Source organism: Lycorma delicatula, chromosome 8, assembly GCF_047948215.1.
Source record: "Lycorma delicatula isolate Av1 chromosome 8, ASM4794821v1, whole genome shotgun sequence".
Taxonomy (NCBI): domain Eukaryota; kingdom Metazoa; phylum Arthropoda; class Insecta; order Hemiptera; family Fulgoridae; genus Lycorma; species Lycorma delicatula.
Window position 1 is genome coordinate 87,937,696 of NC_134462.1, and position 18,511 is coordinate 87,956,206.

Here is an 18,511-nt window from a genome sequence, read left to right on the forward strand (position 1 = left end):
ATTTCAGGTAATATGGTATAATATATGTTTATTTGTATAATTTTTCAATGTATTGTGTCAGTGTATGTGTTGTGTCTTATAAATGTTTTTATGTGCTTTTGTTTTTGTTCTGCTACGTGCTTAACTGCAGTTCTGCCAACATGCTCCTGGTCATCATGTAAGTGCTATAAGACGCACCTAATCCTTACAGTTCATAATACCTTGTATATGTATTCTCATTTTGTGTTTTTCTTTTTTTTAATTTTGTAAATATTTTACTTTTTTTTTTAAATACTTCATTAATAAAAGTTATCTTCTTAAGGGAATTCTATTAATGTAAGGAAGTTATGAAGATGCCTAATGCTGTTTTGTTCTTGAGCATGTATTCATTAAATGGATTGTAGATATCTGCTATTTGAGAATTAATTGAAACATGTGTTGCTGACTAGTTTACTTGTAAATTTTACTTTAAATTTAAACGTTTTATTATGACAACCAAACCAAGTTTTATAATAAAATGTTTTTAAAAAATTTACTTCAAATGGTTTTAAGGTAGCAAGATCAGGATGTCTGAAAATACCGATGAAGTACTGTTTGAAAGGTTACAAGAAAAAATTTTGAAGGAAGGTTTTAAAAACATGTTATTGAAAAATTTGATACAGTTTGTTAGAAAGTTTAAATAAATGTTCCCAAGTCATGATGAAACAAAATATATGTCAATGTGTTTATTAATTTTTTTGGAACCTCTCAGGATTTATCATTTTAAAAACAATGTTAGTGGTGAAAAGAACTTGATATTTATTTTATTGTTTTATATATATTATTACCATAACTGTTTTTATTTTATTTATACTATGAAACAGAATTATAAATGGAAGAAAAAAACAGACTTGTTTGTTGGAGCTTCAGTAAGATTAGTAAGCTGGAGCTACAGAATGTCATATTGCACATCTGATATAATTATTTACATTGAAACCTTTTTACGCTTTATTTTGTATTTTCTAAACTGTCAATACTGTTTTTAAGTTAACTAGTCTTTATTACTCATGCTTCAACAACCTGGCTGGCTAATTTTGTCTTAAAAAATATATAATATTTTTTCAGCCTCTGCAAAGTACTTAATTAGAAAAAACCTTTATTTTATGTATTTACTTTAATTATGTAGTTACTTTTTTATGTTCAAAACATTTTCGAGCCTAAGCCCTTCTTCAGTAAAATTTTTTAATAATTCTTCATCTGTTTACATTTACACATTAAATTTTACTTTTATTTCGTAAAAATTGTCATTGATAAAAGTTAAAAATTCAGAACAAATATTTGTTCAGTCAAGAGAATGAAAAAGTATTGCAATAAATATTAATTTAAAAATATATTTTCTTTGTATGCCAACTTAAATAATTTTAATAAGAGTGCTCCCATAAAATTCTATTTGCAGATTTATAAGGCTGCATTTACCTTTATATACAATTTTTTATTACTATTTTCGTGTTCAATATTTACTCTTTCGATTATTTCTAAATTATTCTCGAAATTACTTATGATTAAATAGTCAGCTACGTTTGAGAAACCTATTTTTTTTATTTTTAAATAATCTAAAATGTTGATTAAATCTATCTTTAAAGGACTTATTCATTTTACCTATATATATCTTTTCGCAATTTTTGCATTTTATTTTATAAATATCGGAAGAATCATATTTATTTTTTACTTTTATATAAACATAAATTAAACCTTATAAATCTGCAAACAGAATTTGATGGAGACATTCTTATTAAAATTATTTAAGTTGGCATACAAAAGTGAATAGTTATTGCTATACTTTTTCATTCTTTTGACTGAACAAATGTTTGTTCAATTTTTAAAATGTTTTTAAATTTTATTAAGACAGTTTTTATAAAATAAAAGTAAAAAGATGAAATTTAATATGTAAATGTAAACAGATGAAGAATTATTAAAAATATCACTGATATTTTTTAAGGCCTGAAAACATTTTGAACATAATAAAATAAAGGTAAGAGTGTTCTCTAATTCTGTACTTTGTGGAGGCTGAAAACATATTATATAAAACATATTATATTATATATAGTTATTTAACTTACAGAGGAAAAAGAAAAATGGACTATATAAAAAATTAAATTCAAATTATATTAATATTTATATAAAATAAGATTTATTTTTGTCTGCTTTTGAATAACAGCTCATTTTCTGCATACTTTTTACTAATGTTACTTTGTTGTTGAAAAGAATTTTTCATTTCAATATTCTTCTTTGTGTAGAATTGTGGTTGTTGACCACTTACAATTTTTATTGGTTTGGATTAGAATATAGTAATTTGTTTTCTACCTTCTTTTATATTGGCTTTATTTACATTGTCATCTAGTAACAAAGATAATGGTGTGATAATGACTTCAATTTAATTTTTGGTTCATTTGCTTATTTCGTTTTAGTATTTCATTATCTTCATTATGCTTATTGAAGCTGCTTAAAACAGTTACTGTTAATCTTACTTATAACATTTACTATTTAAAAAAAAAATGTTATTGACATTTAACACATTATATATAAAAATTATTATTGATCATTTTGCTAGCACTACTTGTAAATTACATATTGAATTCTATTTGAATGCATGTGTAAAATTTGTATTATGTCTTCCTAAGTTCTGTTTAACATTAAACAAAAATATTGTTTTTTTTATTTCTCTCAAAAATGTTGCTTTATCATAAGCCTCTTGAGATTCTCGAGGATATATTATATTGAATATATTTTTTATTATGGAAAACACAAATGGAAAACAGTAAGAAACAGTAAAAAGCTGTCAGTTCTCTAGGTAATTCATGTTTGTAGTAAGCTTATAAAGTTGTGTTAAAAAGCTGTCAGTTCTCTAGGTAATACATGTTTGTAGTAAGTTTATAAAGTTGTGTTATACAGTACCGCTTTTTTAAATTGAACTCTACTATTTCAAAGTAATTTGTAGTTTGCTTCTGTTTAGCTGTTCAACTATCGGAGGTAGTAAATTCTAAATACTCATAAAACTTGTTTTGTTCATACTTGAAGTGAGTAATTTTTTCATTTTACTGTTTTTTTTACTTGTTGATTGAAAAGTCTGGTGGTTACAGCAGAATTATCAGTAGACATTTCATTGTCACTAATTTCATTAGCACATTTATCAAAATGAAAAACATATCAATGATTTCTTTTATAAAATTTTTTGATTTAATTAAACTTTCTGTTGAAATCGTTTAAAACACTATTTATTACTTCAATAACAATATTTTCATTGTCATATTTATTTCCCTTTTAAAAGATTTTTCTTTGTCTCTTTTTCATAGAAGTAGGAAATAAGAGTTAGGAACATTTTCTGTTAAATAGAAGTATCTGTAAGTTAGAGATAATTTCTTTAGCAGACATCTTACTTATTAAGATGTTTTTTGTAAGGTCTAATTAATATCACAAATTTAAATATTCCACCAGATTGCAATCTATTTCAAATTGCTGTTTTTATTAAAAAGAAGAAATTTATCTTTAATATCTTTATTATTAAATATTTTGATATATGCATTTTCTTTTTTTTTTTATCGCATTCACTAGGAATTGAAAGAAGCTTGCAAGGTAAGTTGTTTAAGTGTTTATATATTCATTGTAGAGTGTTAAATTGTACAATTAATTATATAGCAAATAAAATTCCATTTTCATAAATAATATAACAGTAATCTGTTGTTACTGATGTTTGATCTGTTGAAGGTTGTTGTTTCTTTATAATTATTTTTAAAAATATTCAATTATTATTGACTGCTATTAACACAATTAGCAGAGCAAACAGCTTGTTAGAATCAACATTTAGTTTGTTCTGCATTGTTGTTGATTGATGAAAATTGAGTTATAAAATACAACTTTGATCATAAGTTTCTGTGATATATGTTATTTACTTATCTTCCTTTTACTGTTCTATTTTATTATTTAATTTTTTTATTGTTGGAAATACTAAATTTTTTAAACCCCAACTGTAGTGAAGCTAAAAAACAGGTTATGTGTTGCTTCACCTGTGCGGTTTATGTTCACAATTTTTTCAGTACCTATTGATGACGTGGTTCTTTCACAAAATTATTTGTCATGTTCCCTCAAAGGTTTTGAGCCGTAATTATCATAAAATTCTAAATTTTTTACTTCCTTTTTTTAATTTTGGGGTTTTAAAAAATTTTAATTTTCTACTGCGTAAATCTTGATGTGAGGTAGTAATTGCTTTACAGATTATTTCTAATTGTTATTTGTAATAATTGATATTCAGAATTTTCTATTGTAATTTATTGATATTTTTTTTGTTCTATAAATTTTATTATTATTTCAGAAACGTGTGAAGGAAATAAGTTAATTTAACCTAATATTAATTAAATAAATCTTTATTTAATTGTAATGTTATTTATTTAGAGAATACATTAAGGTATGGCTGTGGATGTTTTATACATACCTTAATGATGAGCAACCTCTGAATTAAAAATTAAGCCAGTTTCTTTGTGATAAATTTGTTCTTGATTTAGCTTGACTGGCTTTTATAATGAAATTTTTGAATGTATATGCATTTGTATTTATTTAAATGAATTCCTTCAAATTATTTTTAATTTTTTGTTTTTCATGTTTATTCATTTTCAGTCATTTGAGAAGGTTCTTGTTCAAAATATTCAGTTTGGTTTATCACCATATTTAACCGATGCAATTCAGTCAATATCTAGATGGCGTATGATACAAGCATCATTTCCTTATATAATGCACTGCACTGCTTCTCTTCTTCATAGCAGGTATCTTTCTATCAGTCAAATTATTTTAATTTTTACTTTTCTGTCAAGTGCTATAGCAGAGTTATAACTTTAGAAGGGAAAGTATTGTAATTGGTCCAGTTTGGACTTAGGCGATTTTCACCAGATCTTTACATTTTGACATCTAAGGAATAGAAATGTTCACATGTACATGTGTGTGTTCGGTGTTTCACACCTTACTCTCCAGAACTACTCAATAGATTTTGAGCAAATTTTCAACTTAAAAGGACAATGTGGTGAGACTGTAGAGCAAGGTAACCCTTAGTATCTCGAGATTTCACCTAATTAAGGTCTTATTCTTCTCATGTACATTCGATTACGATTGAAGAATAATATTTCCAAAAAAAACTTTTAGCAAAGTCACACCCCCACCCCAAAAAATTGTCTAAATAAACTAGTGGCTCTGTGAGTATAGTGTGTCATTAGTAACCCTCTCAACACAAGGAGCACTAGTGTAGCACTGGCATACAGCTGGTGTAGTCATCTGCTATGTTATAACGTCACAAGATGAGCTGTAGAATTAAATAAATTAATAATATTTAAAGTGTAAAAAGCATTTAAAGTACTACCGTACTAGTGACGACCACCACTTCTGTGTAAATGATGTATGAAATGATGATGAAATAAATCACCACACATGTGTAAATGAAATACCATATGTGCGCGTGCTTTACTTAAAATTATTGAATTAAATAAACAAAAAATATATTTAAGTAAAATGATAAATATTTAAAATTTAGTTGTATGTGTATGTGTGTATAAGCTGCATATCGGAAAAAAGCTGCGTGACAGGAAAGTATTACAAATGTATTATCAGCTTTTTATTACATGCTACTCATTACCATTATGAAATTTGTTTGTTTCCTGATTCTTGAGTATATATATATATATGTAGAGTTATTTTGATTCTTTAAAATTATATACTTTTTTGATTTTATTAAGGTTTGTGTTCTTTAAAATGTAAAAAATATCACATTTAACTTGTGTAGGTTCATAGATTTTTTAAATAAAAATAAATGTTTTTCCCGTATTTAGAGATTTATGTTTTTCATTAAGGTCATTAAAATCTTGAAAATATTGAAATGTTGAACTTTTTTTTTAGTAATAAAATCAACATTTATTAAGCCAAAATTTATGTATTTCAAAGAGGATTAATCTCATTTAGATAATGCAAATAATTGACTGTTTGTAGAATTTGTTTTCATATTATTTTTACATGAACTGTAAATTTAACCTTATAGATTGACAACATTAATATGAATCCAGGATTGTTGTGTATTACTTACCTTAAACATATTCCTCGATCATTATTTGAATAATAATACTAATTATTGTCAGTGATACCAATAATTGTTATTATACATTATGATATTGATTTTAAATGTTGTCCTAGTCAAACTTTGCAATATTGTCTGTACTAACCAGTGTTTAATATTATAAAATAGTTCATTTTTAATGACAAACTGAACCTAATTTATTTTAAACTAATTTTTTCCTTTAATTTTACTCAATGTTTTCAGTTTAATGCTACATTGAAGCAAGTATATTTCAAGTATCATTGAAGGTTGCCAAAAGAATAATTAAAATTGGTATGATAAAAATTAAAAGTATTAAAGTAAACTTCATTTTTTTTTAATTAAAAAAAAAAATGTTATGTATGTAAACAAAATTTTTATCAAAATAAATTAATACGTTATTCAGATTATTGTGTAAGTTTATATAGATAAAATAAGGAATGGAGATGTGTTTCCTCATTGGTCAGTAAAAGAAATTGCCTCGGCAGTTGTTTTAATAGATTAAAGTAAATTGTGGTAAAATCTTGATTAGAGCAGAATCATTTAAATACACAAGTATTTAAAAAAAAAGAAGATGAATTGGTATACAAAAATAATAAATGTATGAAGTAATGTACCGCAAATATCTAAGGATACTGAATAAAAAGTCTTAATGGAAATTATTTTAGCACACATTCATATGTCTTTAAATGAAGATGTAAGGAATTCAAGTTTTTTTTTTTTTTAGTATTATTTAAAAACAATTATATTGTTTTAAAGAAATTGCTAAGTAGATCTTTTAAATAAGTAATGAGTCAGTTATTTATTACAAATGACAAAAAGTTATAATAAGGGAAGAATCTTGTACACTGTTGTGTTGTGCTAGTTATGTGAAAAGGATAACAGTTCTCTTGCCTGCTTTGATATTTTTCTTTTTAAGTGAAGATAGCTCACCTGAAAGTACAACCACATGGATTGGTTGTAGTTTTAATTTATCAATTATTTAACATTTATTGAAAGCTTATTCTGCCTTTTTCTGAAGGAACATAAAAGATGATAATCAATTTCAGGTAGGAGTATATGTTGGATATAATAAATATTTAATAATAAAGATAATTAAGTTTTTCTTAAGATGCTTCAAAGAAAACAATATATTTTGATTTTGTTGCACATGAAATTATCTCAGAAAGAGTTAATCGTCTAACAACACTAAGATTTTGTTTATTATATGTTTTGATTTTTCAATTAATATTTGGAATTCATTAATATTACTTTTGTGAATGTGCTAATAAACCAGATTGGTATATTCAGACTGTAAGAATATTTAACTAATAGAAGTGCTTTTCTATATAATTCCACATTTTCAATGAATTATTAGGCCAGTTAAATAAAATTCAATTAAGGATTGAAGGCAGAAGCTTCCTTATGATATATCTTCTCTAAAGTATGTTATAACGTTGTTCTTAAACCACGTAGTGGCAGAGCAGTGGGTGTATTGGTTAACATGTTGGTTTGTGGGTTGGTCTAGTGGTGAATTCGTCTTCCCAAATAAACTGATTTGAAAGTCGAGAGTTCTAGCGTTCAGTTATTTTTAAACAGATTTGAATACTAGATCGTGGATACTGGTGTTCTTTGGTGGTTAGGTTTCAGTTAACCATACATCTCAGGAATGGTCTGAAACTGAAACTGTACAAGACTACACTTCATTTACACTCATACGTATCATCCTCATTCATCCTCTGAAGTATTATCGGAAAGGTAATTACTGGAGGGTAAACAGGAAAAAGAAAAGGTCAGCTGGTCTTGGATTAGTTGCTAGCAAGGGTTGGCATTTTTTATCTATCTTATTTATACATGAAAAAAAAGAAAGTTTTCTTTACCTTGACTATTTTTTTATTTATTTTTAATTACATTTTTTTTTTTATAAATAAATTATCATTATATTGGTTTAACATGCTTGAGTAAAATTATATATGATTACTGAAATTTTTGTTTTAATGTTATGTTGTACTATTTTGCCCTCATTTTTATTTGTCAGAAAGGATACAAACCTCCAAAGTCTTGGTGCGGCTGAAACAAAACTTTTATATATATTACACTGGATTATACTGGATGCTGCTGAAGAATGTGCTGATGCTGATTATGAGAAAGGAGTTTACAAGACTTCTCCGTTTTATTATCTTTTCTCAATTCCTTCAATTACGGTAATGTGAATCTGCAATAATTAATTAAATAAATAAATCTTCTTTATCATTATATTACTTCATTTAAGTTTACAAGTCAATTTTGTAACATTTCATAATTTAAATGATTGTAGATATCAGTAAATATGAAAAATTTGTAGCGACGCCTGTATAATAGAAAAGCACTGATTTTTATGTTCCTTATAATGTTAAGATTGAAACAAAATTAATGAAACATTTTTTCTTCATTCATTACTTAATATAAGCAATGTCACATTGATGTTTTAAAGAAAATATTGTGCTGATATTGTCATTGTCTATTTTTGTTTCTTAAAAGTGATTTACATCAGGGATTATATTATGAAGTTAACATTTTTGTACATGATTTTACTTTATCTGCTAATAATATTGCTACCTTTTTTTCTGCTCCTTTCACCCTGCTATTATATATAGTTATATATATGTATATAAATAAAACAATAAAAACTGTTTTATCGATCATTTAAATATTAAAAAAAAAAGATTTTTCTATGATTGATTTTAATATATTGCTATTTTACTGAAATTACTCTTTTAAGATTCATATTATTCCTCTGTACTGTTAATTTACATTTTAAATTCTATTAATATAAACCTCCTATTACAGAAAATTGAAATAAGACATAACTTTATTTTATCATGAAAGAACTTTTGCGGGTTCTTGCATCCTCAGAAATAACTGAATTATTTAAATAAACTGCATATTAGAAATACTACAATAAACCATGTACATGGTATAATGTTTGTTAAATTGCTGTAATATTATAATGAAAATTGCATATTAATTTATTATTGTGAATGCTGCTGTGCTGCAGTTTTTGTAAGACTGTCTCCCTCAAATACTGTCTGATGGTTTATTGAATTGAAATTTTGTTTGTATTTATATATGTAATTTTTTTTTAATATATTTAATTTTATTTATATTATTTTTTTAATTTCTATAATTTTCAAAAAAATTAGTTTTAAAGGTTTATTTGTTTTTCGTATGTAAATAGCATCTCAATCATTACATTTAATTTTATAAATTCCACAAAAAATGTATTATATTATTATTACTTTTGGTTTGTAAATATTTTATTGTGTGGTTATTAGACTTGTATGCTGGTTTAAATAATTCTTTACTGTAAGTTTTAGTAATGTTTTCAATGATATTAGTGTGTAAATACGTTATATATGTTTTCCCTATTTTGTGTCTTATTAGTATTGGTTTTATTACTGTGTTTTAATAGTTATTTTTTTTTATAAATATTATTAATTAAAGTATCATATCCATTTTTAAACATTTTTATGATATTTATTTCATTATTTAACTTTTCTATTATGTGTGTACTTGATTGCTCTGTTAATAAAACTTGTGTAATTGTTAATTTTATGAGACCAAGGATGTTTTAGTTTTTTTATAAATTATTGTATTATTGGTTGTAGGTTTTTCTATATACTGATGTTTCAATTTTGTTGTGCTTATTTATTTTGATATTGACATCTAAATAATTTAAGCCTATTATTATCTATTTCAAATCTGAATTAAAAATTTTCATTATGGAAATTTAATTTGTTTAATATTAGATATTCATTGTTTATTACTGGGCTATGTATAATGATAGTATCATCAGTAAATAAATAATAAATTAATATGTACTTTCATTATAATATTACAGTAATGTAACAAACATTATATCATGTACATGGATTATTTTAGTATTTTTAACTTTTAGTGTGCTATTTACTTAAATCAATCATGATTGAAGATGCAGGATCCTGTGAATCTACTTTCATGATAAAATTAAGATATATCATATTTCAATTTTCTGTATTAGGTGGTTTATATTAAATTTAAAATATAAAATATTGCTGTTTTAATATAATGATTAAAAAAAGTTCAATTTTTGTTCTCAGTGACAATAAGACTTTTTGCACTTTTGCATATATTTTAACAATACATTAATACATTAGTATATATATATATATATAGTGTAGTGTATAGGTTATAGTATATACATAGTTTCATAATTTTAATTGATGGAAAAGAGTTTGTGAAGGGAAAATACATTTTCATTAAAACTTTTGAGTATCTTGACCATACTAAAAATAATAAAGTCTTTTAGGCAAGCGTACAGCCTTATTCTTAGTGTAGGCGTTTTTCTTGCTTTACAGGCTGTGGAGGGCTGTGAAGTAATTGTTTTCTTCTGTAACAGACATCCAAGATTGTCAGCAATTTTAATAAATTCTTCTTTTTCTGTTCTGTAATTAACTGAAATTATCAAATTACTAGCTGATCAGGGCTTGCCCATCTAGCCAGGGGCAGAGCCCCCTGGACCCTCGACACATTCGTATCCTCATGTTTGTGAGAATATTAAGTATTTTACAGATATTCATTAAAGAAAAAAGATAAGTAATTTTACTTAATTATAGGAGACTGCAGTTGAGGAGATCAGTAAATTTGTCACCTTAGTATAGACAGAAAACTGAGTTTACTACTCCTGACTGAAAACTTAGTATATTACAATTAAACTGACCTTCATAGGTTGTCATATTTGTAAAAGGAATTTCCACTTATTTCTACTTTAAATGTTATTTCTTTAAAAAGTTATTGTATTGAAGGAGATGAAGATTTTTAAATTATAATAAGATCATATTTATAGGAATGTAATTTTTAATACTGATACATTACATTTATTGTTTATTTTTTTCATATGTTTTATTTGTTTCAGTTGTTTATATATTTATTTGCACCGATATGTCATCAATTAAAAGAATCTGATTTACAAACATTCAGATTAGAAAATGGTTTAAAAATATGGCAGGCTTTATGGGAATACAGACATCCAGACACTTTATGTTTTACTGCTCATTGTAAACCAAAACCACGTTCATTTTGGTCAAGTATGCTTAAACCTCCACATTCTCACCTTCCTGAGGGTGATTATTTTCTGGGACGTAAGTAATTCTTCATAATTTCAAGATTCTTTGCTTATCTTTGGTGTGTTAACTTGTAATGTTTTGAAATAAACTTTAAAATTCTGTTCATACCAGATAATTGTTTTACAATAATTGTGATGTTTTAAATGCATTATCTGGTTTGTGTAATTTAAATATTAAAATTTTAGGTAAAGTATCTTCACAAGCTGGTGGTGATGAAAGTGCGGTAGGAACAGGTGAAAGTCCTCCGAGTCAAACAGCTAGCTTTTCTTTTGTTGACCAAATGCAACCGTCAAAATCATCACAGCAACCAGATGAAGAGGTAATCATAGAACTTTCTTTGCACACAAATATTATTCAGTTATGGCTGCTCAATATGTTAGTGTGTAGAAAATGGAGTGCTTATAAATCGCTGAATGTTGGTAGTTTTGGTTTTATCAGCTGATGGAAATTTTAATTAAATTTGATCACATTGTTTATAATAAAGTATTTGCTGATTTTGTTCCTAGAACCAGGAACTACCTTACAGTTTTTTGCTGTAATTGCAGCCATTGCAATGTACCCATCTCTTTGTGTTTAGATGGTTTTTTATTATTATTACTGCAAGGGACAACACTATATATATTACACATGCACATGTTCCTAGTGAAAATTGTTTTTGTGTGTGCGCGCACTTTTTTTCAATATTAAAGTAATTTCAGAATTTAAAAAAATACCTATACATTCTGGTTATTTAAAATCTGACATAATCTAACAAGTGGATGGGCAATGGAATAATCTACCAGTTGAGTTGGGTGTAGATTTATCTTTAACTCTGTTTCATTTTCTCTTTCTCATTCAGCTCTCTCTTTGTAAAGTTGCATGAATAAACAGAACTCGAGCCCCTTTTCAAACATATATGGGAATGCACTATTCTTATAAGTATATTTGATGTTAAATAATGGTGTTTAATTCCATTTTTAAACTTTGACTCCCTCTGGAAGGTCCCCAATGTTTCAAAAAAAATTTACAGAAAGACGTTCACCCTAATTTTTCATGGAGAGCCCAAATCAGATCTCAAAACTCAGAGGATAAATATTCTGGATTCTCCTGAACTGAATTTGTAGATAACTCGGCATTAAATAAACAGAGTTACTTCTTTGTATTTATTTTCATATATTATCAAAAATGATTTGCACTTCTGCATTCGATTGTTATTTCAAGTTTTAAGTATTCATTACTGATGATCAGAAGCAAGGAGACAAAAGTACGTAGTTATTTTTTAACATTTTATTTTTGAATTGAGTTGTAACATTTTTAGAATGTTGTTGCCTACAGAATAGAACTGCACAGAGTTAATATTATATGTAAATTATAATAATCAAGGCTGACCAATTCCAAAAATTATCATGCTTCCAAATGAAAAAAGTTATGCGCTTTAGTATAAAACAATAAAATAAGAGGCTATATATACTGTATGATGAAAATTTTTGTAACAAAAGAACTGGCTGGTCCTTCATAATTCTTTTACCAACCAATGTGGTTTAGGCTCTGTATTAAACAAAAGAAAAGGCTATAATTTCCCTATAACCACCAAATATATATAATTGAAAAGAGTCACACTATATTGCAACTGCTGGTTTACTCCTATCTATAAATTTTATAAATAGTTCTTTTTACTTGCTACAAAACTAGGATGGACCAATAATTCAGCTACACAGTATATCTCTGCTTCGTATGGCCCATAAGTGTTGACTTGAATCAGTAATAAGCCATAAGATGATAAGTATTGTATTGTACTGCAGTTTTCATTAAGAAATTCTTAGAATTTTGTAACTTGTCTAATAAATTCATAGGTGATCTATGACAAGAATATTGCACAATGGATTTATTTTTCATCATTGTGAACTCAGTATTTATGGTAGATAGTAGTGGGCAGTACCAGAGTACAGTTTGTCTTTCAATGTTAATTACCATTATTATTGAACATGTGATTTGGATACAGTAGCTCCTATATTTTTGTGTAGTGTTACACTATAGTACAGTATGTTCACTTTTTACATTATGTCGAGTTACTCTGTTCAATTGTATTCCTTTATTTTGAAATAAGGCTAGTAAACTTAAATCTTTAAAAACAAAAATAAGGTTATTCAGGCATTAAAAATGAGAAATAAATAGTTTGCTGCAATTGTAATTTGACTTTCTCTACAGTTAGAACAATAAGAACAACAGACAAGAATTACTGAATGCACACTATGAAGGTAACACTAATTGTAAAAAAAAAAAAAAAAATGAGTAGGGGTTTACGATACAGGGCAGTTATTTAGAATGCACTAGATGAAGCAATTTTTCACTGGTTTTAGCAGCAATGGAATTCACACTTTCTGTTTAAAAGTTCAGTTTTTAAAAACAAAAGCAGAATTTTTTGCAGAAAACTGGGCCTTGAAATTTTTAAAGGTTTTGACGACTGTACAAAGTTAAATGATGTAGCGAAGGATGTTGACACCAATTACTAGTGCTTGGTTTAAAAACAAGTGGTCTAGGATATATGTAAGTGTTATGAGAAGACATCTCTAATACTGGTAAAATGAATTTTTTTTAAATGCTAGAAGATAACATGCTTAATTCTAAAACTGTCAAAGAAAAGAGTAACAATTCTAATTTGTGCCAATAATTTAATTTGGGAACTGAAAAATGGTAATTGTTATGCTGCTATCAGTATATAAATACTGAAGATATCTTACAGCCGAAAGTGCTAAAAGTTTTTTATCATTTTTTGTATTTATTTTAATTAAACTATGAAATTTTTAATATATTGCAAATCTTAAAATTGAAGATGACTTATGGCTGAAAGGGCGAGAAGTATTTGATAGTTTTTTGTATTTTTAAAATTAAATTATGGAATGCTTTGCTTTTTTTCAATTCATAAAATCTGAGGATCCCTTACAGTTGAAAGCTTTAGAAGTTTGTGTGGTATTGATTTTGGTTTCTTTTTTAAATAAAAAATGGAATTTTTTGCTTTTTCAGTTTATAAGATCTGAAGATCTCTACAGCCAAAAGTACTAGAAATTGTTGTACCGTTTTTCATTTTTTAAATATAAAATGGAATTTTTTGCATTTTTCAGTTCATAAGATCAGAAGATGTTTTACTGCTGAAAGTGCTAGAAGTATTTTATTGTTTTTCATATCTTTTTTTAATTAAAAGACAAAATTATTTTCATTTTCAAATTAATAAAATCTGAAGATGTCTTACTGTCAAAAGCGCTAGAAGTATTTGATTGTTTTCATATTTTTTAAAATTAAAATATGGAATTTTTTGTGTTTTTCAATTCACATAAATAATTATAAAATCCTTGATGTTTTAAAAAAAATTAAGATATACTTGTGAAGTAACAATACAGTAAATCCAGTTGATGACTCTGATCTTCACTGATTTAGAAGAATTTGATAGCGAATAAAAAATAAAATAGAAAAATTCTTTTGGTAATAACTGCACTGATGGATTATTGTGCATCACATCAAGACATCTAAGGACTCACACAAATTAAATTCGTCTTTTTACTTGACAACACTGAAAGTCTATTGGTACTGTGGACCATAGTGTCATAAAATGATATAAGGACCATTATAGAAGAAAAATTCTGCTTCATCACATTTATTAAAGAAAATGTGATGAAATAACACTTGACTTGCATCAAGCCAAAAAAAAAAAATACTTGTCAAAAAAAGAAAGAAAAAGAAGCCATGTGGGTTCTTCAGAAAGTTATATAAGTATATACGTAATTGAAGCAATAAAAGACTTCTTTTGATATCTTGGTCTTACTATGCAGAGAACAGCTTCTGAAAAAGATTATGCAATATAAAGATCTGTTGCTCAGTTAATTAATTAATTTAATGTGTGTGTGTATGCTATCAGTACATTTATCTGATTGACAAATATCCAAAGGCTGATGATAAGGTAGCAATAGCACCCAAATTTACCGACAGCTATATCATGTGTTCTTGCCCACATTAGTGAAGATAGTGAAGTGGAGAAGGTGAAGAAACTGAGCCACAAATTTTGTCATTAACTTCCAAACAAGCTTGTTATATTTTATATGTTTTAGACAAACTTACTATGAGACTTGTTTCAACATATTTTAGATGCTGAGGGTTTTATGTAAATAATTAAAAGTTACTTCAGTTGGTTAAAAAACAATTGATTTGTGAAAAGTACCCTATAAATTAGAACAATTAAAGTTAGTGATTTTAGAGAAAACATATCTTTAAATTTAATGTATTTTCTAAATATTGTGTATGAATAAGGTGTTTTTTAAATACATAGTATCTAGCGTTTAATATCTGTTTTAAAAATGATTCTCTTCTAATACCCATGTTTACATTACTACACTTTTAAATTTAGCCTAATTTTGTATTTTTCAGACATTAAAATAATATTTTCAGGAGTGAAACAACAGTACATAAAAAATATATATTTTAATTTAAAAACGTAAAATATAAATTAGGATTTTCTAATGTTGCTGACCATTTAATAGTTAACAAATATTTCATTACCGATTTAGAAACAAATTTAAAGATAATAGAAATTACAAACGAAAATGTTAATAATGTTATAAAATTGGACATTTTAAAAATGATGAAATGAATTAGAAAAATATTATATATACAAATGTAGACAAAAGTTCAGCTTGATTAATCTGCAGACAGAGTTTGATAATGATTGTCTTATCAAAGCTGTCGTAGATAGCAGCACTTTTGTAAATATTAAGTAAAATACATAAAGTATTAATACAGTACTGTATGTAGTGGCCGGCCACATGCATGTGTAGGAAATTTTAAAAAATTTAAAAAAAATTGATATTAAGAATGTTTAATTTTTAATATTTTATTTTAATTTTTGACTACATATTTTATACTATATATGCGATAATTACAATTTTTAATGTATAATTTAAAAAAGAAAATTTTTTATTTTTGATCAACTGACGATGAGGAAAAATCCTCATAAGCACTTTTGATGTACAAATGAAGAAGTAATAATAAAGTAAGAAATATTATTAGATTCTGTACTATGGTGGATTGCTGAATTTTACTTTTAGCCTTTAATATATATATATAAAATGGTAAAAACCAATAATTACTTGTGTTTATGTAAAGTGATAATATATTTATGTGATAATATTAATGCTTTTATATACATTCATGATTTCCTGGTGTTTATTTATGCAGTAAATTGCTTTCATTTTATGGAAACTTAAGGAGAGTGAGGCGATAAGTGATTTTAATCTTATTTATTTTTCAGTCGTGTAAATATTTTTCTTGTTACAGAGTAATTGGGTTTCATCACCGAAAGATACAGTATTTCCAGAAACTATACCAGAAGAGAGTTCTAGTACTGAAGAGGAGCATGTGGTTAGTAATTCAAAAATAAAGCTATTAACTGTTGTGTCTTTATTACATAGGTGTAAATTATAATTTTTTTTATAAAGAATTAATTTAAGGAGAGTAAGAATTTATAAAAGAAGCCTGAACTTGCATATGCATGGTATGTGTCATATTTCTATGCTCATGCTTCCAACTTATACAATGAATTAATCATTATTAAAAAAAAAAAAAAAAAATGTTTTCAACTACCAAGAACAAAAATAGCGTTGGAGATTTGTTTTTATATGCAAGATTGCATTTAGAGGTCTTAATGTTTTTACATTTTCATCTACTTCATTGTCTTAATTGTTAATTAATTTTAATTTTATCTAAAAGTAGTCTTGATGATTAAGCATACATAAAAGTAGAGTGGAAATTAACTCAAAACATGAACATTTATATTTTTATTCTTAAATAAAAGTAATTAAAATCAAAATTAAAAAAAAAATATCACGTAGACACTGCATGACTTCCTTGTACGACTATTAAATTACATAAACACAATTTCTAAGAACGAAAAGTGCATAAAATTTTATTTCATTAATAACGTATTGAATTCTAATTTATTATAAGAACATTTTTACAATAGGTTTGATTTATTAATAAATCAAACTTGAACTTTATTTATACAATTAGCATAATTACAATTGGTATACATTAATATATTAGGATAGAATAAAAGTCCTTTTATTACTTGCATTACTAGATCAGTATTATTTGTACCTTCATGAGTTGCTGATTAATAAAAGTTTCAGATTTCTGGTGTCATATAAATAAAAGTTAATAATAATTAAACTATTTCGTTTAGTGAAGTATTTTATACTGGTTACAAATGTTTATTTTGACCTTGTGGTGTAAAATATTCAGTTTTTATTATTGGATTATTTGGTGAATAATCAAAAATGAAAAGGAAAGTCATACAGGAAAAAGAAAGATAACATGAAGAAATATATCTCAATAAAACGACAGGAAGATAAATATGAAGAGGAAGAAAATGTTAAGAACAAGGGAAGAATAAAAAAAATTAAGAGAAGATGATTAATATAAAGAGGAAAAAAATTTTAAAACCAAAGAAAGAATAAAAAGATTAAGAGAGAATGATGAATATAAAGAGAGAGAAAATTTGAAAACTAGAGAACGTGTACATAAATTAAGATCATAAAAATATTATCAAATCAAAAAAATTAAATGATTGGCAACAAAAAACAAATACGAAATGATGATTGACTCTGACTTAGGGAGAATATTGTCCAATAATAGCAGAGGAGTAATGAATTAAAAGATAAGAATTTTTTGCAATTTATTAAAAATCGGACATATATGCCTCATTGTAAATGTTCTCGTGAGGGTCTATTTTTCAGTCACTCTGTAGTAAACTTTAATGTAGGTAAAATTAAACAGAAATTCCAAAATTATTATATAAAATTAAACTAGAAAGTCGAAAAATAATGCAATTCAAATTGTAATTCTCAATTAATATTAAATAATCAGATGTTTTACCAACTCTAATAATGTCTATTAAGTTATATAAACACATTTTTAAAAGTACATAAAATTTTATTTTACCAATAACTTCTGATTTTTTTCGTATTTTTTTTTATTGTTATTATTGAATAAACATTTATTTTAAAATTTTTTACAGGACGGGTTAATAATTATCAATAAATCAATATATTTAATTTTAAAAAAAATTTTTGAAAAAATAAAAAAGGACATGAGGTCTGATTTGAATCGATGTGCCTTCCCGTTATAGATCCAAATAGGTCATTATTTAAAAATTTTTTTCGCTATAACTCTGGAACCAATGAAAATAAGTATCACTTATGATATATTGTTGAAAGCTCTCAATTAGGGCTTATTACTGCAGTTAAGAAAAAGTCCAAAATCCAAATTTTTGGGG

General features: G+C 25.8%; 1 protein-coding gene across 1 annotated transcript in view; it reads left to right on the forward strand.

The window, feature by feature from the left end:
* Positions 1–18,511, forward strand: part of unc80 (unc80, NALCN channel complex subunit) — a 242,538-nt gene that overhangs the window by 15,706 nt on the left and 208,321 nt on the right. The window contains exons 4-10 of the mRNA XM_075373197.1: positions 131–157; positions 3,571–3,591; positions 4,630–4,775; positions 8,106–8,271; positions 11,001–11,226; positions 11,397–11,530; positions 16,516–16,599. Coding sequence (XP_075229312.1) covers positions 131–157; positions 3,571–3,591; positions 4,630–4,775; positions 8,106–8,271; positions 11,001–11,226; positions 11,397–11,530; positions 16,516–16,599 — 804 coding nt within the window. The remainder of the gene's footprint in view (positions 1–130; positions 158–3,570; positions 3,592–4,629; positions 4,776–8,105; positions 8,272–11,000; positions 11,227–11,396; positions 11,531–16,515; positions 16,600–18,511) is intronic.